Genomic DNA, 20,641 nt, shown 5'->3' with positions numbered 1-20,641 from the left:
CTCAAATTGCGCTCAGTCATAACTGTAAGTTGCTTTGGATAAAATGATCATGTAAGTGTTAAAACTAACATGGTATTTAACTTTCTAATATCATTATTAGCTATCCACGTTACCAGATCAGAAGATTGGAAAAATATTTTTGTAATCTCAACACATTTGGCTATTTGTATGACCTGCACTCCAAGCAACTTCAGGTCAATGTGTTTATATTTCGAGTGCAATGGCGCAAGAAATAGGAAAAGTGTTCTGACATTTCAGCTAGGCACAGTCAACTAAACTGTTTTGAGACTAGCTGTAAGAAACTAATTTAAGCTCCTCAGAGAAACACTAAGGACAAGGTGGGTATTCACGTAAAGGTTGAGATGTTTCAGGTTAAAGGATCTTGGGGCTGTAGAGTATAGATTTATTCTTTCACTGTTCTCCTTCCCTGTAGTGGGAATTCTACCCTGAGGTCTACGTCTTGGCCCATTTCTAAAAGCATTAAAGGGAATTGATCTTCATCTTTCAGTACTCCTCAGCCAGCCTCACATTCTTTTGTCCAAATGCCAAATGAACACATAAGTAGATGATTGTACACACACAAACACAATAAATTAATAAATAAATATATTATAAAAGAGGTAACAGATGGAAAGTTTTACTCATTACTCAAAGAGTCACGTAATATTTTGAACTTTATTTTCTCAGTTTACTGTGCTTTAATTCACATATTAATGCCAAAATAACTTCAGACAGGCAATAGGCAAAGAAACCACTAGGAACTCCTAAGAATGTGAAAATAATTCTGTTAACATAGATCCTTTTATCTAGTTACAAGTATAGGTTACCTGGGAGTTTGCTTATGAGAAGAATCCAGAATGTTCCACATTCTGAAATTTGGACCAAGAAAACACACAAGAGAAGCATTCTGAGTGGATCACCCTTCCCTCCAAGAGCAGATCCGCGCCCAACCGGAGCTGAGAGCTGCTCTACATGTAGCCAGTAGACTTTCACTATCTCTACCTTATCGTTCATTACTTTATGTTTACCTAATCATATCAAGGCAACAGGTTTGGATTTGAACTCACACTCAAGAAAAGAGCCAAGGGGGTGAGAAGGAATAAACTCTAAACCTGGGAGGGGTCTACCTCAGCATTTTTCTCATTTCTTGTTTGTTTGTTTTTTTTTATTCACAGATGGCCCCTGTCGGGGAGCTGAACATTCCAAACCTGCAGTGAACTGTGTTCATTACGTTACTTTATCATGGCACACATACAACTCATTTTGAAATGCTAAGCCTGGATCATCTTTTGCATCTGTGGTCTGCCAGATGGAAACATTTCATCGGGCAAACTTTAATGAAGCACACTGTTTGTGCACACTTCAAGGCTTGCCTCTCTCCCCGAAATCTGGGGGTTGTTTCATCTATAGCTCCATTCTGTAATTCACACTTCACTTGCAAGCTTGCTCTGTACGCTCACTACTCATGAGTCAGGGGTTGTCAGATCTGCACTTCAGTGTCTGATCTTCATGTTATAATATATACTTGATTAGTCTACAGTACTGTTACTTCAGTGAGAGAGGAGGGAAAGGTTGGGAGAAACACCTTTTTAAACTCCTGCTTTTCCTGTCATTAGTGAAATGTCGCTAAAAATAGATTCGCAACAATATTCAGACATATTCGCATCATACTAGGAATGATGTTCCCAACTACCCTCTGTTACATAAGCTTTTCCTGCATGATATGCATTATTCATTTATGCTCATGAGCATACCCATCATGCATTTGAGCACAGCCTCAATTTCAAGACATCACCAAGCCCAAAAAAGCAGGATAGGTTTTTAAATGCAGATGAAATAGCCACCCAGTGCATACGACCAGAGTTTGTCTCTCTGCAGCTTCATAGCAAAACTGTACCCAGTCCAGATGTCACTGCAGCACATGTGACGGCTAGTTGAGAGGAGTTTGTGGCTAGAAGCTAAAACCTTTCACCATACCTGCTTTCTGAGCCTGTCGATCACTGCCGGGAGCAGTCCGTCCTCTTTACCAGGCTCAGGTATGGAAAGAAGGAAATCTACATCATGCCCAAACTCTTTTCCCCTGTGTAATTACACACACACACACACACACACACACAGACATAAAGAGAGAGATTTAGTACATCTCTTTACTACAATTGTCACCTCAGCATAAGGGTGTTTTATGCTTCGTATGCATATCATCAGAGACCTTCATTAAGCCCCATAAGATGGCACACTAGTCTTTAGATGGCTACCCTGTAAATATGGCTACACTCTATATATCTTTTGGAGAAATTAGTTACATTATGTGGATACTTTGTATGTGTAATGGCTTTGGCTTTTTCCGTAATTCAAATGTGCGATTTGTAATGCATCATTGGGTCGTGCAGCTCACTCATCCCTTCCGCACTACAGATGCCAGGGCTCACATTTCCGTTATGACTGTCACTGTTTCACGTTTATGGTAATGGGGAACCGTTACACTGGGCCCCTTTGGGTACAGAGCAAAGCAGGATACACACAGAAGTAAAAGTAGTTGGTTAGCTTTAAGAAGTTGTTTAGGTTTTTTTAACCACAGAAGATGCACAACTGAATCAAAATTGTGTGTAAAATACCTCAGGGGTCTGAAGGCTCAGTGATCTCTGGTTTGCTTTATACTGTGCAAAGTTGCAGAAAGAGCTTGGATGTGCACCATCAAAGGCACGTGAGTTTAAGCCTCCCAAACTGTGTCAAAATGTGAATTTGAACATCTGCCTTCTGCTTTGCTTCGTTTGTCTTCTGTCATCATGGCTGCTGGGCAAGACAACTCAAGGGTGGGAAAGAAAGCACAAGCAGACACTGAACGGATGAGGTGAATCTTATAGTTCAATCATCCTGTTTCTTGCCTCGTTTGCTGTCAGGGTGAAATCACAGAAGTGCATTGTGAAGTGTGAAGTGTGAACAGTCGGGTTTGCTCTCAACGGTCAGGCTGTGCCATACGCAAGCTGCTATTTTCATTCAAGTTTTTATGGTACACAATCCCGCAATTGGTTGATTTGGGCTTTTCTGACCAACAGTTTTTCTGATTTAACAGTTCATCACTCCTGCCCAGCGAAGCCATCTTCAAACAAGCTATGTACACAATTCGGTGGTGTTGCTGGTCTGATTTTCTGTTGATGCAAAGATTGCTTCTTCAGTGGTCCAGAAAAATGTTTTCAAGCACAGCAGTGTAAGATGACCAAACTGTCTAGACAAACTGAATATCTGTGGTATGATCAATGTAGCCTTGAGACCATTTGCATGTGACTGCATGGCAGGTGAGCTGCACATGCAAGAGCAGGAGGAGTACACTCACACACTCACTCACACACAAACACACACACACACACTCTCACAAACACACACACACACAGTCACAAACACACACACACACACACACACTCACAAGCACACACACTCACAAGCACACACACTCACAAGCACACACACACACACTCACACACACACACACTCACAAACACACACACTCACAAACACACACACACACACTCACACACTCACAAACACACACACACACACTCACACACACACACACACACTCACAAACACACACACACACACACACACTCACAAACACACACACACACACACAACAATAACAACAACAGCAACAACAGCTCCTTACTATAGGATTTCAAAACTGGTTTTGCTGACGTTTTGATGTATGCAGGCTGCAAAGAGGGAGAGCGTCATTTCTGCTAGAGCATGGGTCCTTTTGGCTGTAACTCACTTGGAGTCAGACCAGGCCACTTTCAGAGCAGACACCTGCCTTATCGTCTCCTCCATCTATGCTGCTGGATGGAGATTTGACGGAAGAACAGATGCAAGTGGGCCCCGGTATCTCACGGCCCCAGACAGGTAGAAGTGACAGAGTAAGAAACGAAAAGAGGAGAAGGAGACATGGAAGGGAGCAAGAACGCAGGGGGTCAGTTTAACACAGTGTAGGTACAGTGCTGGTATAGAGTAGTGGGCAACAGCGCAGCCTGTCCTGCGGGAGGCTGGGGTGAAAGCCCCCACCTGGGAAGGCTATGCCCCTGCCTATGGCAAGATTGCTAACACTACACTCACTTACCTCCGTAACATGACTTGTAAGTGCCTCTGGATAAGAGTGTAAATATAGTGTAAACTCCGCAAATAACAGTGTCCATTGAGAGTTTAAGCAGGCATGCTAAAGTTCGTCCACGGAAGCATATGACACAGACAAACATGCATGGGTGATGAGCACGGACCCACGTCACCAAACAAACAGCAACACTCATCACAGAAGCAATCATTTTGTGGGTTGGAACTATAGCTGGATCTTGCAATAAAACAGAACATTGCCAATTAGTCAAGCTCGCAGGAGCTTTATTATCTTGCCTTTGGATAGACCGTCAGCCTCGGGGTGCATTATGTTTCTGAGATGGCTCTGACCACTTTACATGCGTGCACCTAGCTGCCTGCTAGTATGTTGGAGTAAGAATGTATATAATCTGTAGGTGGCCTTCACATACAGCATACGTCCACTTTACAGGAACGGTAACAGAAAATAATTAGATATAACAGTATGTGTAAACCATTTAAAACTAACAGGACTTTAAAGCCTGAACGTACCTGGAAAGTCAGTGTTATTGAAAACAACACTGGCACACTACATGTACCCACTTTCGAAATCACACAAATGCATGCATTTACAATCTTCTCTGAGCGAAGTCCTCCTGGATCACTATTTCAGCTGTTCATGAACACGGCTTTTAAACCTCCACCATGTAAATGGAGTCATTGTGAAATAAGGCATGATCTGGGTTTGAGCAGACTGCACCATAAATATGAAACAGACTTCTGAAGATTTTAAAGCTGACAAGGTTTCCATTTGAGGAATTCTAAATCAAACCTGCCACCCTTCTGTCAAAGCCTACAAAATAGCTAGAAACACAGACAGATGAGACGCACACACATACATACATACTCCTGGAAGGCTTGAAAGAGCATGAATGATGTCGCTATCAGGCTACTGCAGACATCTTGAACCAACACGTGAAAAGGCAGTGAAAGATAACTGTCTCCCTGTACTCAAATAACGGTTTGATGCCTTCATCTGAATCCAACGACATTACTTTTCCCACTCATCATAGTCCTCATGCTGGGTATATGGTAAATCACATCTGTGTTTATCTGCACAATCCTGCACAACAGTCTGACACGAAGTAGTCGGACTAAAGTTCTTTTTACCAGTCGTCCATTTACCAGTCGTCATCCACAGTTTATTCACAATGTGAGATCATTATGTCGATCATTATGACTTTCACACGTAGGGTTCCTAGTCTGATATTATTTAAGCTGTGCCTGTTTGCGTTCAGCGTGTGCCTGTGGAACGGAATCCAAGAGACCTGGCCTCGGGAGGAAAGGCTATCCTCCAGCCCTTTTCCTTCCTCTTACATGCGCTTAACATTTCACCTCCTGTTTATGATTAATGCATGAGATGTGTGTCAAGGGGAAAAAAAAGGCACTCGGGAATGCATGCTGCATTTCCAGCGCTGAGGTGTCAAAACCCTCGCGCATTCACAATTAGCTGTGCTGAGATATTGTGGCAAGTTCAAACTCACTCTCTTCATCCTCACTGAGACAGAGGTGCGGAGAATCTCCCGTTCTGACCCAACTTTCGCTGTTCAGGCAAAACCCGCTCAGTTGCTCACAGGGAACATACTTGCCCTTAACAGCAATCAAGGGAAAGAAAATATATTTGCTCTTAAAAGCATCCAGGATGGAAAAATCTGTGTTCTTAATATCATCCGGGGAAGGGAGAGAGCAACATTGTTATCTTTTGTAAAGGGGTTTGCGTATCATTAAAAAGTAAGTCTACAGCCTTTCTGTTCTCAATACTGTATAAAACTGTTTATTATTCATAAGCATCTTTCTTTTTTTTTTTAATGTGTTTTCAACTTTAAATTTAATTTACTGTGCCTTTAATCTTCAATCTACTTGAAAATGAAAGGGTTCTTTAGAGGACCTAGAGCTAATCTGAGTTTACGAAGAAGAGCAGCTTTGCAGGGCGGGACACAGTGGTCTGTTTGTTTAACTGAGCTGGTGTGCACCTATTAAATCAGACCTCATCAGCAAGAAAAGCATGCAGAGACGACATCGTCTCCCAGCCTGCCTCTCAGCTACCGAGCTTTTCTTCTTCTTCCGCTTCTTGGCCGAAGTGACAACACTGCATTTTTATTTCAAACGAAGCATCCAGCACAAACACCCAGTACAACAGCATGACAGGGATTGATGGGCTTTTCAAAAGTGGAATGAAATTCTTAAGAACTGAGTCACAGCCACACAATGCTGCCCTTTGCCAAAACACTTTGTTTCTTCATGCAATGTGTTGCCTCTGCTGCTTGGGGGAAAAGTATAAATAATTCAGCTTTTCCTGTATCGCACATATGAAACATACATACATATTTACAAGCCCGTGACATGGTAAAAAAAAAACACGGTTAAATATAGGCTTAGAAAGTGTTGATCTGCATGGAACTGCACAAACACCTTGAATAAAGAAAATGAGATCACTGTTCTCAGACTGTTGTTCCCTGCTGTGCTTTAGTTAGTTTCCTTTCAAACTGCCACCATCACCAGCTGTGTTCTACTTAATCATCCCAGTGGCATGTTGGTGCCCTACTGGGCAATCAAACCAACAGGACTGTCATGAAAGTCACACTATGACTTCTTCTTCAGTGAGAGTAAGGAACATCCTCGTACACATGTACTGCGTGTTAACACTTGAGCAGTAATGTGATTCTTTTCTCTTTTTTTTTCTGTAGCGATGTCACGCATTACTGTTTAAAATATTGTAATGACATTACAGTTACTTTCTCACATAATTACTTTCTTGCAGAACATCGTGTCAGGGGTGGTGGTCGCAGCTCGGTGGTTAAGGTGCATGACTTGTAATTGGGTGTTTGCTGGTTTGAGCCCCACCACTGCCAACTTGCCACTGTTGGGCCCCTGAGAGAGGCCCTTAAGCCCCAATTGCCTCTGTCTAGGTTTGGGCTGTCTGCCAGTATCCTAGCCCACATCAGTTGTTGACATTCCCTCCCAGTCATTGATGGCATGGTATTCTGCACCTCTGTGTGTTTGTTACTGTCAGGTTCCCACAGTTCTGAGCAACATGTGATTTTATTTCCTTTCCCTTGATAGGCCTGTATATTTACACAGTCTCTCTCGTCTCTTTTGTTGTTATTGGTTGTAGATTTCATGTCATTATCTCAGTGGTTCGTTTTGTGTTCTTGGTTTCACATTTGTTTCAAGTTGTGTTATATAGCTCTACATATTCCATTTCATTGTCTCTCGGTTCAACTCTGGGCTGTTTGAAGGCTAATGATTATGGACTTGCCCAAAATACGCATCGCTCATTCCGCATTTGCGTCGTACCTCCACTCACTCCACACTTACTTGCATTACTCTCATTTCTACGCAAGAATATGAATTTTAATATCCAAAGCATAAAACATGCCGATTAGCTGTTTTCTGCGTAAATCGCACACACCCCCGCAACCTGATACAGCCGACACGTCACGTGTCTAGATGTGACGAACGCGCACTTAGTCTCCCATGGCGGAGGAGGAGCACGCTGGATGTTTCCAGAAATGGAGCTTTTGTCATTACTTCACTCTTCTCACCGGGTTATTTTCTCGCTACTTTCATGACTTTTTCTCATTACTTTCTTTGACGCAAAGACAAAAATAAAGTATAAGTTATGTCCAAGCCAAAAGCAACGGTCAAGTTTTTTTTGGCCTATATTTCTATTGCATTAATATGTTAGTTATATTCAGAGTAACTGGACATGTTCAGAGAAAATCTAGTATAGTAACATCAAGTATAGTTACATTTAATTGAATACATGTTTACTGTTGCTACTAATGCTACTTTTTGTTTCTAAATAAACTATTAAAATGACTATTGTCTATCATCCCTGTACTTTCCAACTGGTACAGATTTGTAGATCTGATTCTGGTGTATTTGTATAGGTTTTATGATGTAAATTAGAAGTAAACAATATGATTTTAGATAAGTAATGAGTAATCAGTAATGAATTACTATTTTGAGTAACTACCATAACATTATGGTCATGATATCAATGGCAAGCGAACTGTGTATGGTCAGCGGTTTGAATTATCCAACCTAGTTTATGATCAGCATGGCAAACAGATACCCTAAATGCAGTACGGTCTGGGGAAGCGTAATTCAAATATTTTCAGATCTTGGGAATGTTACCATACATTATACTTTTTTTTTTAAATAAATCCTAAAACCATATAAACCAGTGGGCAGGGTTTGTTAATACTCAGATATACAGCTGCCTTTGGACTGTGAGGGTTAAGAGTGATACGAAAAGCTCTGGTTAACGTCCTGTATCTTGAGCACCTCACTGTTCAAATTCGAACTTTTAAAAGACTGGGACAAATGGACAATTAGTGGCGCATTTGTCCATGGTTGGACGGTAATACATCCAGTCGTTGGCCTGGCCACAGAAGATAATCCAGAAAGAGATATTTAGAAATGTCATCCCAAGGCAAGAAAATAAAGCTCCTGCAAACACGACTAATTATACCACGGCTAAAACTTTTGTCGAGGTACACCCTCAGTAAGTGCCACATCCGTTCTTGGAGAAGGCTACTGCTAATGTCACCTGTTCCAAGGCATACGAACGATGCTTTGGGGAGATATGATAGTGGAGTTAAACTGCAGGATTTCTCCCCGATGCCTAGCAGTCTTTTCAGACTGCAGAGAGAGGAGATGGCTTCGTAGTTATTTTTAATCCTCTCCATGCTCGTCTGTGAGCATCTCTTGCACAGATGTCCCTTCAATAAGAATAAAGTCAGCGCCATTAACGGAGCCTCGACATGCTCTCATGACAGACATGCAGACATATGGCGATAAGGCAAGAGCGCAGGGCTTACTGCACGAGTAAAAAGCCCTGTGCTGGGAGGGACGGGGGGCGGGGGGGTACTTGTCAGTTTAGCTGAGCTCTCGCCTCTCTGTGCCTAAGTGCGCGATCGTTTGCACAGGCGCAAATAAGTTTATCTGCATCATAGTTGTATTTTTTTTTTTTAAGACATTGACACTGAATCTATACTGGGGAATTTAGGTACCTTATTTTATAGCTTAAGATAGTGTTAGGAAACATAGAAAGCTTCACGTATTAAATTGTGGGTGCAATGCTCTTGTATAGCCGAATCATTGGATTTTAAGTGCCAGAAGCTGCAGAAATAGACTGTAAACCAGTCCTCCGGGAGGCAGATGCATTTTACAGCATTACAAACATGGCTGCATTGATACAACAAGCCTGTAGACCTGTACTATATCCTATTCAGTTCTCTTCCCTTCTTAGCACGGAGGACATTAAAAACAGACATATCTTAAAGCATAACATGATCACACTGGGAAAGTGAAGTTCCTGGGAGCCCGTGGTTTGTCACTGGGCTGAGACAGCAGACAGTTTCCAGCCAGCTAGGGTGCCTCTGCTCCCCGAACCAATTTCACTAGAGGCAAGGGAAAGGATCTTGGAGAACATGGGGTTGCATAAACAACAGACGGTCTGTCACTCACAATGAGGAGAGGTGCAGAGGTACTCTGTCCTTCAAGACAGCCTGCTTCTGAATAATTTACAGCAGACTCCAGCCACGAAGGCTGAAGTTCTTTCAGAGCAAAACCACTGGCACCTCCAGCATCTCGGGCCTCACCGTAGACACGGACTAGAGAAAGAAAGGATCAATGAAAGAAACGATAAAAAGAAGGTGCGGGAGATGAGAGCGAACGGACGAGAGCAAAGTAGACGAGCCCAGGGATGTAAAAGCTGCTGCTGCTGTTGCTGCTCGTCATTGCTGCATCCGGCCTGCCGTGTGCTTCCTCTCCTTTTGGCTGGACCAAGAACCCGAGCCCAGACGGAAAAACATTTTGCACGACAAAAAAAGTCCATGAATGACGATGGCTAGACATGGGGTTGGACACGCCTGCGCACATAGGGTAGGGACTTTGGTAACTGCGCTCCGGTGAGCTCGTTAGCAGGGTGACGGAGCAGAGCAATTCACAGTTGAAACACCTACACGTTTCTGTAAGTGTCTATGTAGGTAGAGTGGCAAGTGATAAGTAGAAAAAGTTCTGTCAAAAACACTGATTCTTAATCTAAGGGTTGTAGCTCACATGAGAATGCAGGGTATATCTTGTATGGGATGAGAGGTCAACACATAATCCTTTTAATTAGATTACAGGGATTACTATGCTTCTATATAACATGTAAAGGGCACTAAACCACTAAATGAGTTTAAAGAGGCAATATAATATACATAATGTGAGTACAAGCTTAAAGGTTTATTCACATTTTAGTCTCTGACGTTTATACTAATTGGTAAATGTTTGTTGCATTTGTTAAGAGTTGGATAAGAACTATGTCTAGTCAAATCTTAGCTAATTATACAGAAACACATAATTAGCTGATTATCTGAGCCAAGTGTGGAGCAATCAAATACTGAACTGAATAGGAGTGTCTCACTCAAGGACTGAAAGTGAACACCTGATTGATTTAGTGTCCATATAGAGATGAATCTATAATAAGCCATTGGGCCATACTCTATACAAATGGCAAACAAACTTGAAATTGTAAAGTCTTTACAGGTATTTGATTCAAATATGCAACATAACATCTGATTTCACTAATTACTTTCCCCTTTTTGTTAAGAATACCTGCTCATTAGTGAAAACAGTTGGTGTTGTGCAGAGTTTGAAAAGAACACCTGTAGATAGCAGCTGAGTGCCAAGAACATTTAAATTGCATTTATACTAACACCCAGGACTTCAGTGTTCTCCGACATATTATGTGAGAAATGTTTTAAAAGCTCACTAAAAATCTAAAAAATGGAGGCTCATTTGTCAATGCACATCATATTGGCATCATTGTCTCTGCTTTCTCTTCCTGTCAAGTGGACAGTGGACAGAAGCAAATAAATGTTCAAAGGAGCAGAGCCTCTTGCTATCATAAACGTAGACTGAAATCCCTTCTCAAAAAGCAGTTTTAAATTGTTGGCGCTGGACAGAAATATCTGCTAAATTCTGTTAATATAAATCTAAATGTGATTGCTCTAATGAGCCATAGAGATCATTTGATCAATTCAACATGGAACAGACTGGCCTTTAAACGGCTCTTTACACCATTACTGCATTCACACAGTCCAGCCCTGAGGGGTGTGTCCAGTGAACGCCTGCCATGCTGCACATGTGGTCCAAATCACAGCTTCAATTCGAAACCCCGCGTCGCACAGCTGTGATCAATGCCATTTCCATTCATTTGGTGTCTGATGAGCCAGTGCAGCTGACAGCCTGCCATTCACAAACACCTGTATTTTAACAGGTTCCTTAAACAATGGATTCAACAAATAATTCTTTTAATTCACCTGGTCAAATAATAAACTGTCACTGGGGCTTTACTGGCTAAACCGACACTGATGTCATTGCAACAGGTGCTTGAGAGAGCAGCTGGCTGTGTTCTCATTAGAAGAGATGGATGGTACCTCCAGCCAGTCCTGCCCCTGACCAGTGAACTGGGCATCTGAGCGGTTGCAGGACCCACAATCAGGTTAGCATTAGCATCACTGCAGAAGCCCCTCAACAGAGCTGTGGGGCCTGTGGTGTGAAAGTCTGCGGTGCAGTCTAACAGCAAAATGAGCCATCTCTCCACAAATGCATATGAATTACTATGGGGGGAAATGTAATTGGACACCTTATGAATGAAGTTTAACCATGCAAAGATGAAACCCAACTCTAGCCCTATACTTTACTGTTTGTAACTCTGCATTTGAGCTGCACTGAGTAAATAATTAGACATTTCCAATTGTGAGATCAGGGTCAAATGACATTTTAGAGAAATACTTAACGTAACATTTTATATTTTATCTAATACAACTGTGTGAGCTACACACAGTTGCCAAATACAAATTGAATGTCTGGCATCACTGTAAACAATAAAAAAAACTAATTAAATATTAAAGCCTTTACTGTTAATATGAGTGATATAAAATAACCTGACATATTGCACAGTACATGAAGCTAATAAAATCCCAAAAGTAGAGGACAAACACAGCCATTTGGCTGCCATCTCAGAGTGTTTACCTGCGGAAGCCTCCAGTCAAAGTGATAGTGACACTTGAACTGAAACAGCTGGCAACTTCTTCTATTATACAACCCACTGCTTTGGCCTCAGCTCTGCTTACTGGCTTGGAGATGTCTTCATAGTACAGGAATCCTGGCAACAGATGAATGACTCAGTACATTTTACATTTACATTTTATGGCATTTATCTGACACTTTTGTCCAAAGCAACTTACAATTATTGCTGAATACTACTTGAATAATTGAGGGTTAAGGGCCTTGCTCAGGGGCCCAACAGTGGCAACATGGTGGTGGTGTGGCTTAACCACATGAATATATAATTTAACTCTTTAACAATGGGTCAGCAGCCCACACAGCATAAATCTGTGGGCAAAAGCCCTTGTCTACTGAACAGGAACAAAGCACACCACACCAAGCTCTGGGAGCATGGGTACATGCAACATTTGCAGGACAAATCAGGGCAAGTTCGGCCTGCAAATCAGGGGACACGCGGTGTCATGTCAACTGCAATGCACCAAGGGACTGTTTATTTCTGAACAGAGTGCAGCTATTTCATATTTAGCTAAATCCTGAAATGAGAGGGCCAGATGGGCATTTTGGGGACAAACTGGCACAATTTCACAATGCACACGGTGGAAGCATAAGCTTTTGCTGTTGCTTAATTTTCTTTAGAGACTGAAATAGCTTAAATAAAGCAGATTAACTCCTACACAAGACTTCTTCTATTCCAATATCCAAAGCACTTTAATAATCTGTTTACCATTAGCCAAAATGCAAACAGTTTACAAGATTTCATTTGCTTGCATCACCTATAAGGTTAACATGTTGTGACTGATGGTGAGACTCAGTAACGGTCATTTCTATCATTTCCCGACACTGTTAATCAAGTGCTCTTTTTAACCATGGCTGGAGATGTGGCAGTACTGTTAATCTCTATTAGAGTCAGACACAGTTAATTCCAGCTATCAGTGTGGCCCACCTACACCTCCAGACTGGTCTCCAATGTACCGTGCCTCGTTAGCTCAGTGGGTGAGCGCTTTCTATCAAGCCCTTGTATGTGCCAATCAAACTCTGTTATACGTATTCAGATCAGCAGCTTCCACAGAGCAGAGACCATTTTAAAGCAAGACAGTGATACTTTGATTTGAAATGCCATTAGCAGGTCCAAATATTCTTTAAATAAACTTACAGTTGATTTGGTTCTTTGGTTCTATTAGGTACTTAGATCTAGATATGTTGTATCTTACACACTATGCTCCTTACATGTTCCTTAACATTTCTTGAAAAGTGAATTGATACCGATGTTCAGTACACTGCATCGTATTCATAAAGTCATGTGGGTTCAATGTTTTTTCTTTTATAGGTCTTTCATCACATTTGATTAGAGTCATCTTAATTTAACGGAAACTCCGTGTGCGTGTGCTGCGCATTCTTATAAAAATATGCAGAAAGAAATTCTGTTCCATTCATGCAAACAACCAGAGTGTTCACTATGCAGTGCCCCCAAGGCACCTTGTATATTTCCAGGAAAGCTCCTCAACTCAATCTGCATAATTGTTTAGGAGCTAGCTTGTTTATAGGCCAGCAGGTTGCAAATGAGTGCCTGTATTTCCGTGTGTGTGTGTGTGTGCATGTGTGTGTGTGTGTGTGTGTGTGTGTGTGTATTTGCACATGTGGAAAACTACTAGTGGTGCCTATTAAAAATCGGTTTGTATAGTGGTGGTAAAAAAAAAAAAAAGTCTGAGTCTCATTAAACTTTCACCTCGCAACAGATTTTCATAACAATCAGCAATTAAGAACACAACCTGCTATTAGAAACTCTAATTAAGCCGCAGCCCTGCAGCTTCCTAACTGCTTGTAACCAGTCAGGTAATGTCCATTCTTAAGAACATAACAATGCAATGGGATCATAAGTCATGAAAGGCATCCTAACGGGAGCGAGGCTGGCCTTTACGCAGCTGGCCTTTTTAGCTGCCTGATTGATGAGGCTGTGCTGGCGGTGGGCTTGTGCAGGAGAGCCTGTGAGCCTTGCCATTTCGAGCTCTCTCTCGCTCATCCTCCCTGTGTCATCCGAGTGGGTGAGGTGCCGCGCGGTGACAGGCCTGTCAACACTGCGTGTTTAGAGGCTACGCCGCACCGTGCACACCTCACTTGGAGAGTATCTTCTGGAAGAGAAGTAGACAGCAGAGCCGGCGAGAGATCCAGGAAAAATTAAACTACACGCAGCAGCTTGACCGAGCCAACCAGCCGGTGAGCAGACTGGCCCAAGAACACAACACTCAGCAACCGGTTAGTCAGGCAGAAGTGGCGGTGCTGGCATCAGCACGATGACAGCCGAGCGATGACCGCCACTCTGATAGGGACATTCGATTCGTCACCTCAGCTGTCATGTTTGCAACATTTGGGAGAGCAATCTGGTGTCTCTGACAAGGACAAAAATAAACAGATTGTGATACACCGAAAGGTTTCAACACCAGCCCTGTTTTCCTACTGACGAGGGCTTCATTGTTCCTGCGAGAAGTAAATGTAATCCTGAACAGGTCTGATGTGACCTTGTGCGGGTACGCACACCTAGCGAGCTCTACACTTACAAACTGTTTATGAGCGCATGAAATGAGGACTACAAGCCATTTGTGATGCAGCCCTGGGGCAACACAGTCGTGGGCGATCCAGAGTGCAGCTGAGCTACAGGGCTTCGGTTGCATACCTATTAGTCACCAGTCTGGTGGATCTACTGCTAGACAGCTCGAGGTTTTCAAGGCTTTCCAGACTCTACTGCGGCCCTTCCCCTGTACAACTCGCTGAGCCATACGCTCATTGTGTGATGCAACACTGCATGGTGACCTTGGACAGGAGCAGGGTGTGCTCAGTGCTCTTACCGTGGACAAATGTAAGGTAAAAAACAAACAAAAATGACTGTGGAAGCACACTGGAAGTATATTGGTGCGCATGTGCGTGTGTGCATGTGTATGAGTGGGGTACCTGCTGCCTGCATTTTGTTCAGCTGGATGCTGGGCTCAGAGTGGACCTGCTCCAGGGCACGCAGGCCCCTACGGTACCACTTATCTCCTGTTTTGGGCCCAACTCCAAACACGCTGGTAAACAGCTGTTAGATACACACACACACCCACAACAAATAACATCACATCAGCGTGACATTATATAGGTGTCACTACATAGCTAGCATTCTTTGCACAGAAGCTACACATAGCTTCGGTTAGACTTGGAATCGTCTCAGACATATACACACACACATGAACACACACACACACACACACACACACACACACACACACACACACACACACACACACACACACACACACACACATACATACATGGGCACTTAAACAGAAACCACAAAACACATTGATCTATTTCAATTATATACAGAGGATAACTGAGATCCTCTGCAAACTGCAAACTCATAAAATGTTTTATCATTTCACCATTTTACCATATTAAACAGCAGAAGTGGCTATAAAGATCTACTTTATTAGATAAGCAGAGAGAGTTTTAATAGTCCTTAGGCCCAAATACAGCAATGAACAGCTGTTTTGTTCTCTTCCACCAAACACTAATATAATTGAACTTTCATTTCTCTACAAGAGTGAAATAAAAAGACCACAAATGAAAGATTTATCTGCGACAAACCTTTAGGGTTTGATACTTCTCATCTGATAATATGTTTTCAACTCTGGATGATGATCCACATTCATATATCTCCTGTAAGAACAAAAAAGGGGGAAAAAATATTTGTCAGGAAAGAGCAGACACTTCCATTTGCACTGTACTTCCGTGGTCAAACGCTGCATCCGTGGAAACAGCAGCCTGTCTCCACATTTCCAAACCCACATTTCTCACAGTCTGAAGCAGAATTGCCTGGTGCCACTTCCCATGCCTAACACTGTGGCCAGGGCCGTCTGCTGTCCAGGACAACTCTTTTGGAGTGTCTGTTTCTAAGTTCTAAGGTGCCACACAAAGAATCCCAAAATATACATGTTAATTTAAGATCTTTCTTTGAAGTTCCCTTTTGTTTTGTGTTTCTATTTAATCATGTCTCCCTCACTTTACAGAAACACAACATAAAATGTGTAATGCAGTGGTTGACTTGAATATTGACATTGGAGAGAAATTATGTAGCTCTCTGAATGTATTCAACATATTTTTCACTCCAGACACTGCATTCATATTGCCAGCAATGCCTCCAGGTCTCTCAACATAGTAAAACATTTTCATACAGATATACGCTCACACACAGACATATGTACATACATACATACACACACACACACACACACACACACACACACACACACACACACTTGTTTATCTGTTTGGTTGCTCTGAATTGGCTCCTGTGCACTGAATTTACCATTTGAGTTCACTTTGCCATGTTCTGCCTTTCTTTGTGTTAGCAATCTGCCATTTTGGGGAAGTGGGATAACAGGGAGATACCCTGAAGTCAAACAGTAAAATACTGAAGCTAATTGTCAGTTTTCACCAAGGAAGTCAGAAACTGAGAACACGCTACTCTGCAGAGCTCACATCTGATTCGCTTTATTTGGTGTAAATAGCGATCACTGAAAGCTTTTACTCACAGCGAGAGAAGAGACAGTGGGTGGAAAACATACTAAAGCTAAACCATTAAAGCATTTATAATTTTTTTATATTAATTTTATAATGTATTTATCGTGATTATTATAAGAGATGGATGGCCAGGGAAAACCTACAATAACAATCTGGGCAGCGTCTCAGGCTGCTACCGTTGGTAGTTTTATGGAGTAGGCTATATGTGCTTCAGTGGTCAGTCTCTTTGTTAACAGGTAACTGGGCTTTCTAGTCATTTCTGGGTCATGTGGGGCTTTGAAACAGGCAAGAGGGACATGCCCATACACTCAGCAGCCTCTTTATTAGGAACACCTTGCTAGTACCAGGATAGACCCCCTTTTACCTTCAGAAGATTCAACAAGGTGTTGGAAACATTCCTCAGAGATTTTGATCCATATTAGCATGATCACATCACAGAGTCGCTGCAGATTTGTCGGCTGCACATCCATGACGCAAAACTCCCGTTCCACCACATCCCAAAGGTACGTTACTGAATTGAAACCTGTTGACTGTGGAGGTCTTTTTAGTACAGTGAACTAATTGTCGTTTTCAAGAAACCAGTTTGAGCTTTGTGACACTGGCACGTCATGCTGCTGGAAGTAGCTATCAGATGATGGGAGCATTTTGGTCATAAAGGGGTGGACGTGGTCTGCAACAACACAGTGGTTGGCTGTGGTGTTTAAACGATACTCAGCTGGTATTAAAGGGCCCAATGTGTGCCAAGAAAATATCCTCAGCCCCACTGCACCACCAACCTGAACTGAACCATTGATACAAGGCAGGATGGATCCATGCTTTCATGATGTTTAAGCCAGATTCTGACCAAAATATCACAGCAATTATCAAGACTCATCAGACCAGGCAATGTTTTTTCCAATCTTTTATTGTCCAATTTTGATAGGCCCATGCAAATTATAGCTTCAGTTGCCTGTTCTTAGCTGACAGACATGGTATCCAGTCTGGTATTCTGTCCATCTGCTTCAAGGTTCGATGTGTTGTGCATTCAGAGAGTCTCTTCTGCATACCTCAGTAGTAATGAGTGGTTATTTGAATTATTGTTGCCTTTCTATTACCTCAAACCAGTCTGGCCATTCTCTTCTGACCTCTGGCATCAACAAGGCATTTTCACCCAGAGAACTGCCGCTCACTGGATATTATCTCTTTTTTCAGACGGCATTCTGTAAATCCTAGAGATGGTTATGCATTAAAATCCCCGCAGATCAGCAGCTTCTCATAAGACCATCTAGCACCAACAATCATGCCATCTTCAAAGTCACATAAATCACCTTTCTTCTCTATTCTAATGCTTGTTTTGAACTTCAATGGGCCTAAATGCTATGTGATTGGCCGATTAGATATTTCCATTTGGGAGCAGTTGAACAGGTGTATCTAATAAAGTGGCCGGTGAGTGTATTAAGGGGTATTAAAGGAGACCACACCATGTAGAAAGAATAGAATTGGAAGAACTGCTATGTGAGGGTAGAAGAACACTTATCTTGTACCAACAGCTGACACTAGACTGTGTGAAATGTAGCATTAAGTCGTTGAAGGCAATGTAAATTTTGAAGGAATCGATAGTGTCAGACTTTTCCACCACTGACTATGTCCTCCAGTGCAATGAAGCAAGTGTACTGAGTGCCCTTTGAGTGCAACTCAGGAAAAAGTCTTAGTTTGTGCAAGTGTACATTCAGACAGACACATTCAGTGCTGACTGTTCACCATACAATACTATACTACATACTACTGTCGTACATGTATTGTAATGTATGCAAATCAGCATACAGCACAGGTCTGTCAATCTTATAAAACTATATTTATTTCTACTTATAGAGTTTCGACTGTATTCAATGGAAAAACCCCATGAATACATTTTTGTGGATGAAGCACCATATAGTCTGTTCAGAGAAACAGAGGCCAGAACATGATTTTCATAATTCATTTACATTTGTCCTTGGCCTTCGTTGGAAAATTTTTTCCCGAAAACACAAATTCTATTTACTATATTAAACAATCATTTGTTTTCGGCAGTTACATGTCCTGAACACAGAGGTTCCCATTGTTTTATGCTGTGTGTAATGAATGCTCAGAAGTGTTTGACTGTGACTGGCTTGGTGTGTGATCTGAAAATACAGTTTGATTTTGAGCTGTTAAAGCTGTTTTGATGAGTGATTTTGCAAAGAGTCAGAGGTTTTTGCAAATGTGGTTTGAGAATTGAGTTTTCTATTGACAGTTTTGAGAAAAGGGGTAGAAGGTTTAAAGAAATGTCTTGGCAAATGTAAAAAAAAAAGTGGCTTTGTGTAAGCTCTGTGTTTAGTAAAATGGAGCTCAACAATCAGCCAAGAAATTGAGTAAGAGGTGGTGAGAGCAGTCGGTCAAGGGGTGAAGAAGAGGAGGACATCAACACCAAATTATCGATGACATTAGCGCAACAATTACTGAGCATGTGCTGGTTCATTGCATGGACATGAGAGAAGACGCTTCTCAGTTGCATCAGTAATCAGGACACTGAGAGAAAAATACAGGGACAGACAGTAATTGAATCATTTGTTTCGCCATTGCAGTAGACTGTGCATGATGGACACCCATATGAAGGAGAAATTCCACTTTATGCAATGGTAAATGGCTTGTAATGCGTCCTTCCAGGGGTGGACCTGCCACAGCAAGGGACATGTCCCACGCTGTCTAGAACGTTATATCAACAGGCCCTTTTGCCTGACCCTGTCCGATGACACCAAGCAGATTAATATTTTGCTTTAATATACAGAGTTTTTTCATCTACTTTTTATAGTATTCTTATTGTATTCTATTACACAAGATGTGCAATATCATTTACATCTGTTGAATAAAAGTGAAATGCTTGTTTGCACTTTGTTTTTGTCTACATTCATAGTTTATCTTATAGAGGTATATTGTACTGTTTATCAATTCATTCAATTAAGGATTGCAATTCATAACCAAACATGAACCGGTTACAGTGTTTTCTATGATTGCCCTATTATCAAGAAAGCAGTAGTAGTGTTTACATAATTTATACCTATTTGATTCAATTGTTGGGCAAAATCAGAGATGCATTTTGGAGAATAGAATTGGAGCTGTTAGATTTTTGTTTAGGGTTTAGAAAATGGGTGATGTGATTGCAGAAAATGGGTTTTGGTAATGGAAAAGCTTAAAATAGCCCAAAGGATCTTCCTTTAGGTCTGTTCTGTTGTTTTTCCCCCTCTTCTTCACCAAGTTCTCTAAAAATACCACTTGTTATTGATCCTACATCTGCCTATAAAGATCTTCTGTGAAATGTTAAATGAAGCTTGTTTCTATATCTTCCAGTCATTCTCCATACAGCCCATTCCATACTGATTACTGTAATACAGAAAAGTAGATGACTACATTTTCAATTGTATATAGAATATAGATTTTCATTTTCTTTTCCCAAATCATGATGTGATTTATTGTCCAAGCAATAAAATGTAAAATGTTCAGATCATAGAAACCAAGAAATAAAAGGAGAGTTAAGAGTAAGAAAGCAGGCAGGCAGATATGAGTAGGCCGCTGAGAAAAATAAGAAGACTAGCAGTAAAGAGGAGAGAGGAGGTATAGAGGAAGAGGGGAAGTGAAAGAGAATGAAAGTACAGCACCTCTATGATGGCCTTGGTGTCGTCTCCCAGGCAGGGAAGTCCCTCCATGTCCTTCAGGCATCGCAGCGGCTTGGGCAGGCTCTTGAGCACGGAAGCAGCCCGCCGGAAGCCCACACACGCCCCCTTATTGTCACTGAACTCATAGTTCTCAATCAGCACCTCCAGTGCATCCTACAGCAGGACACGAACAGCACATGATCACAAAAGTGTGGGAGGGACACAGGATA

At 41.8% G+C, this 20,641-nt stretch overlaps 1 protein-coding gene across 1 annotated transcript in view; it reads right to left on the bottom strand.

The window, feature by feature from the left end:
• The window catches only part of dntt (deoxynucleotidyltransferase, terminal), a 69,790-nt gene that overhangs the window by 35,762 nt on the left and 13,387 nt on the right, over window positions 1-20,641 (bottom strand). Inside the window, exons 4-8 of the mRNA XM_027014106.3 lie at window positions 20,415-20,585; window positions 15,826-15,897; window positions 15,154-15,277; window positions 12,172-12,304; window positions 1,978-2,080 (exon numbers count right to left, since the gene is read on the bottom strand). Coding sequence (XP_026869907.2) covers window positions 1,978-2,080; window positions 12,172-12,304; window positions 15,154-15,277; window positions 15,826-15,897; window positions 20,415-20,585 — 603 coding nt within the window. The remainder of the gene's footprint in view (window positions 1-1,977; window positions 2,081-12,171; window positions 12,305-15,153; window positions 15,278-15,825; window positions 15,898-20,414; window positions 20,586-20,641) is intronic.

The sequence above is a fragment of the Electrophorus electricus genome, chromosome 12, assembly GCF_041902795.1.
Source record: "Electrophorus electricus isolate QZ-2024a chromosome 12, ASM4190279v1, whole genome shotgun sequence".
In the NCBI taxonomy this organism is placed as follows: Eukaryota; Metazoa; Chordata; class Actinopteri; order Gymnotiformes; family Gymnotidae; genus Electrophorus; species Electrophorus electricus.
Note: the sequence above shows the minus strand (reverse complement) of the source record. Positions and strands in the feature narration are given on the sequence as shown.